General features: G+C 35.9%; 1 protein-coding gene across 1 annotated transcript in view; it reads left to right on the top strand.

Moving 5' to 3' along the window:
- LOC107285855 (dedicator of cytokinesis protein 3-like) overlaps nucleotides 1-5,095 on the top strand; it is a gene marked incomplete at its 3' end in the record, with an annotated part of 177,306 nt that extends 172,211 nt beyond the window's left edge. The window contains exons 38-41 of the mRNA XM_015814120.1: nucleotides 2,776-2,851; nucleotides 4,092-4,192; nucleotides 4,455-4,513; nucleotides 4,947-5,095. Coding sequence (XP_015669606.1) covers nucleotides 2,776-2,851; nucleotides 4,092-4,192; nucleotides 4,455-4,513; nucleotides 4,947-5,095 — 385 coding nt within the window. The remainder of the gene's footprint in view (nucleotides 1-2,775; nucleotides 2,852-4,091; nucleotides 4,193-4,454; nucleotides 4,514-4,946) is intronic.
- Between the last annotated feature and the right edge of the window lie 774 nt (nucleotides 5,096-5,869).

Here is a 5,869-nt window from a genome sequence, read left to right as displayed (position 1 = left end):
TCAGGGTGCCGTCGGCCAAGCAATGTCGGCTGGTGACCCCCAGGGGGAGGGCCTTCTCTGTGGGTGCCCCCACCCTCTGGAACGAACTACCCCCCGAGATCCGGACGATTCCGGATCTCCTAACCTTCCGCCGCGCCCTCAAGACATGGCTTTTTCAACAAGCGGGACTGACCTAGGGTGAATTTTAAATAGGGATAATGTTTAATGATTTTAAATAGTCACAGCCACTAATATTTGGGTTTTAATTGGTTTTTAGAAGGGGTAATTCTGTATATTGTTTTAACATGCTGTGAGCCGCCCTGAGTCCCATGGGGAGAAGGGCGGCATATAAATTTTGTAAAATAAATAAATAAAATAAATAATAGGAATGCTTTTTAAGATAATTATATCTATACTATCAATCTTTAATTTTATATTAAAATGCTGTTGCAATACTTGATCTCTTGTCTTTTTCCTAACAAAATGGACTAAAACATCCCTTGGGATATTTCTTATACTTGCAAAAAAAGAGAATTTTTGTGATATACTTTGTCAATCTCATTCTTGGTTCCTCTTCCTAGTCCAAAAAAATCCCTGTCAGTCCCTGAACAACTTTTCTTTGAACATCTTCATCAACGATTTGGACGAGGGGATAGATAGGGAACTCATCAAATTTACAGACACCAAGCTGGCAGGAATAGCCAATACTCCAGAAGACAGGCTTAAGATACAGGAGGATCTGGATAGACTTGAACACTGGGCGCTATCTAACAAAATGAAATTCAATGGTGAAAAAAGCAAGGTTCTACATTTAGGCAAGAAAAACCAAATGTACAGGTATAGTATAGGGGGTACCTTGCTCAATAGTAGTAACTGCGAGAGGGACCTCGGAGTCCTAGTGGACAATCACTTAAATATGAGCCAGCAGTGTGCTGCAGCTGCCAAAAAAGCCAACACAGTGCTGGGCTGCATTAACAGAGGGATAGAATCAAGATCACGTGAAGTGTTAATACCACTTTACAATGCCTCGGTAAGGCCACACTTGGAATACTGCATCCAGTTTTGGTCACCACGATGTAAAAAAAGATGTACATCAATTGTGTCACATGTTTAAAGATGGACGAACTGACATGCACGATGAGGCAAGGAGTGGCCGCCCATCTGTAGTCAGCGATGAACTCATGCAGGAAATTGACAAAAAGGTCCATGAAGTCCATCGGTTCTGGATATCTGCAAGCATTGGGGCATGCTGACTTCCGGTGTGGTGTTGGTTCACGATAATGTTCACCTGCACACTGCTAGACGCACCCAAGAACTTTTGAAGCAGTTCCGTTGGGATGTTTTTGATCACCCCTCCCATAGCCCAGATTTGGCGCCGAGCAACTACCACCTCTTCAGGCACATGAAACAGTGGCTTGCATCGCACCGCTACAACAATGACAATGTGCTTCACGATGCTGTTACAGGTTGGCTTCATTCACAGACGGGAGATTTTTTTTGCAGAAGGAATTTCAAACCTTGTAAGACGTTACGACAAATGCCCCAGATTGAATGGTGATTATGTCGAAAAGTAATGTTGTAGTTTTCTAATGTGTATAGTAAAGGTTCTGTATCTGCAAGTGTCTGTCATTGATAACCGAATGGAAGTTTATTTCCGAATCGACCTCGTACTTTAAGTGTTTAAGTCTTCTTTTAGCTTTGTAATCCCAGAAAAAAATGCAAAAAACACAGAGCAATACTTATTAGTTGTGAAAGAAAATATCTTTTAAACTGATAACTAACATTATTTAGAAACGAAGTTGGCAGGTCCTAATTTCTATAAAGGCTGCATAACAGCCGCGAATGATCATAGGGTCTCTTGCCCCTGAATCACTCTACTCACAAACCCACTGCAAAACCTTCTATCTTTGATTTTACTCAGGAGGACCGATCATTCAGAGATCAAATAGGTCAATTTCATGCTTCCTCCTTCATCTAGAAGAGGATCTTTTGGTATCCAGCGCTGGCCACTAGATGTCAATCAAACTATGATGCTGTTTTTATATCTGAAAGATGATTAGACCACCATATTCTTCACCGGATATCAGAACTGGATGAGTGAATTGAGGATATAACCATACCATAGCTTTGACTTGCAATTAGTAGATTGGCTGGAGCAGAAAAGTGGAATTATAATTTGTGGATCCTTTTCTCTTGAATTTCTCATGCCTATAGCTACCAGAATGGGAAGAGTTACTTCTCAAGACAGAGAATGAGGGTGTCGTGGATGTATTTTCCATCTTGCTAACCAACATCCTCCATATCTGGGCTGTTTGAGACAGTTACCTATGTGGCAATACTTTGTTGTTATTAGAACAATCACAACCAGTTTATAAACATGAAAATAAATGTCTTGAACCACAGCAACAAAAACCCAGATTATCAACCTAGTATAATTCAATTCTTAATAGTAGCTATGAACAAACCATAGATGTGACAGAAATTATAATTTAGAAGTTCAGTGTGTTGTTAGGCTGTCTAAGACATGGAATAATTTTAATTGGATAGATTTTTCAATAATGTATTGGAATTGGAATCTATTTGTGTATTAGCTTTCCACAGGGCAAATTTTTAGATTGGAATGTTTGTGGTTACCTTCATGTTCATGATCCAATGGATTGGCAATTTTTTAAATTGTATATTAAGCACTATTTTGTGAATTAATATAAAAGAACATGATTTTCACTAAATTTAGATTGAAATATTCTGTATATTCTGTACAACAGTGCTATAATGTTGTTCCTTTCATTATTATAGTGTAATAGTTACAACAGTGCAGTATCTGTCTGCAGCACTACATAAGAATTTCACGGAAACAGATTTTGATTTTAAGGTATTTTAAAAATTTATTGATACTATTAAATTGTCAACATTGTATTTGTTTTGCTATTAAATGACAACTCGTAAAGCATTTGCACCAAAGTTTTCCAAGAGTATCCAGAACTTTAAAATAGAAAAAATAAAAGAATGCAGATGGTCCTCATTTAATGACCACTCGTTCAGTGATTATTCAAATGTATGACAGCACTGAATGAACATACGTATAATTGGTCTTTGTACTTACAGCCATCACAGTATCCACATTTGTCACATTCTTTGCCAGCTTCCTACAAGCAAAATTAGTGGAAAAGCTAGCAGGAGACTGCAGATCATGATTATGTAATGTCCTCATTTAATTACTCACAACAATTCACTTAACAATGCTTACCAGAAGTGCCAGAATTTTTGTTGCTAAGCAGCACAAGCAATTAATTATGTGTGTCTATTCAGAGAGACATTTTGGTGCAGTGGTTAAGGCACCAGGCTAGAAACCAAGAGATCATGTTGTAGTTTCGTCTTGGGCACAAAACTAGCTGGGTGACCTTGGGCTATTCACTTTCTCTTAGCCCTAGGAAATAGGCAATGGCAAGACCCCTTCTGAAAAACCTTACCAAGAAAACATGTCTAGGCAATCTCAGCGAATGGGGACAAAATTGAAAGGAAGGGAAAAAATTCAGAGGTAAATCTCAGTGAGTTTAGTGAACCAACTCCCAGGTAATGGTGTAAAAAATTGCAATACAAGTTTTTTTAGTTTAGAAATTTTGTTTATAAAAATTCAAAAATTCTTGACATCATAGTCTCTGTAGAGTAATATATATGGGATTTCTCACCTCAGATAGCTCTAATCTTCGGCTTTTGTGTGTGGATTTATATAATTTTTATTATAATAATTCTATAATTGACTTTCAAAAATTCAGTTATAGAATTATATTATGAAATAGATCTGCTATGCATTGTTTATTGATGTGTGTGAAAGAAATGCCCATGTCATATGTACAGCACTTACATACAGAATGGACTATGAAACTACCATCATTATGTAATGAGGGTATTTATTTGTTATAATCATTTGCCTTGGGTGTTTTCTGAGCAGATATGCAGAATATAAATATATCATCATAATAAATACATTGTCATTATCTTTATGTCTGGTGCTTTTTAGAACAGTCAGTTGACATTTTTAATGATATAGTAAAGGACTAAATTGTATAAGAATTTTCAGTTAGTTGCTTCATTGTTTTTCTGTTTTGTAGGCCTGGAACTCTTATTTCAGCTTGTCTGTTTTATTTATCAACCAACCCAGTCTGCAGCTAGAAACATTTATTCCAGCTAAGCAGAAAAAGATTCTGGACAAGTAAGAATATATTAACTTAAGTTTCATTTTCATATGTTTGTTTTGAAAGTAAGGTAGTTGTTTTTTCCTCTGGTTCTGTTTTTATAAGATGTAGTGTAATGGTAAGATAAGATAAGATAAGATAAGATAACGTTTATTGTCATTTTTATACTGTGAGCACAATGGCACACATCAAAAAAAAAAGTAATGCTGCTAAATCTTGTTTTATGTTTAAAATGCCAATATTCCATTTTTTTCCTTTGGATCTGTGTTTATATTCCAGATATGGTGATATGCGTGTGATGATGGCATATGAGCTTTTCAGCATGTGGCAGAATTTGGGTAAGTTACTCTTTAAGTAAACTGAGATTTACTCAGTTTAAGATTTATATTTAATCTAATAATAGCACAGTGCTGGACAATCTTTCATCCACTGTTAAAGGGACATTCAGATTATAACACATATTGGTACAACTTCATAGAAATATTTTTTATAAAACAGGAGAATCATTTGTCCTTTGGAACTGTACACTATCACTAGATGATAGTTGCTCATACACATACACATTTCCAGGCATAACTTATTCTATCCTTGGTTTAATTCTTTATGGTAAGCATCTAGCTTGATTCATATCTGACTTCATTCCTTATCTTCAGTTAGAGAATATTTTCAGTTAGCAGTGAAAGTAAACAAAAAGGAGCAGGAAATGGTATGCAAAGGAATGGTGTAAATAACTGCTTATTTTTGTTTTCTTTTGTTGTTGTTGTTGTTCAGGGGAACATAAAATTCACTTTATTCCTGGAATGATCGGTCCTTTTCTGGGTGTCACACTTGTCCCACAGCTAGAGGTCCGCAACATTATGATCCCCATTTTTCATGATATGATGGACTGGGAACAGCGAAAAAATGGCAACTTTAAACAGGTAAAATGTCTTTTCAGTTCTTATAATGGTTATTTCTTACTTAAATGTTCATTTACAGAGTAGAAATAATAAGCATTTTGCTCCCAAAGTATTAAGCATATTTCAATGACCTTGGAATACTGCAACCATCATAAATAAATGCTGGCTGCCAAGTACCCATATATCGGGACTCTGTGATGGTCATAAGTGCAAAGGGTTGGAAATAAGTCACTTTTTTCACCACCAATGTAACTTTGAATAGTTACTAAACAAATGGTTGTAAGTCATGAACTATGTATAGAATATATAGCCAATTGCAAAACTTCTTCCCATTTGAGTGAGACTTTTTCCAATCCCATTCTCTATTTTACTTATTTCCCACTCACAAGCTGTTCTGAATTTTGGTTCAACTGTACAGTAAATCCAGACTGTGAGTTGTATTCTTCCTCCTTTCAAGCTCTAATCTTAAAAAGGGGAAAGGATCCCTTGTCTTTTAATTTTTATTTTTGTTAAGATGAAATAATGGGTTTAAATTTTGTATATATTCTGTCTCTGGAAAAAAAATGGAAGAGAAACCATTCTTCTTTATGATCTCTGTATATCACACAAATATTTATGCATTACAGAAAACAATTGTACTAAAGTTATTTATGGAGGTTTTGATTTATGTAGAATACTTATAGGAGAAAACCTTCATCGAATCATAGGACTGAAGAGATCCAATCCTATGTCCAGAGCAGGAATCCTCATATTATACAACACAAAAGACTCTCCAAGCCTTGCTTGAAAACCTCC

This window comes from Protobothrops mucrosquamatus, unplaced genomic scaffold (genome assembly GCF_001527695.2).
Source record: "Protobothrops mucrosquamatus isolate PMUCROS unplaced genomic scaffold, P.Mucros_1.0 scaffold_82, whole genome shotgun sequence".
Classification (NCBI taxonomy): Eukaryota; Metazoa; Chordata; class Lepidosauria; order Squamata; family Viperidae; genus Protobothrops; species Protobothrops mucrosquamatus.
The sequence above is the reverse complement of the archived record's forward strand: the minus strand, read 5'-3'. Positions and strand labels throughout refer to the sequence as shown.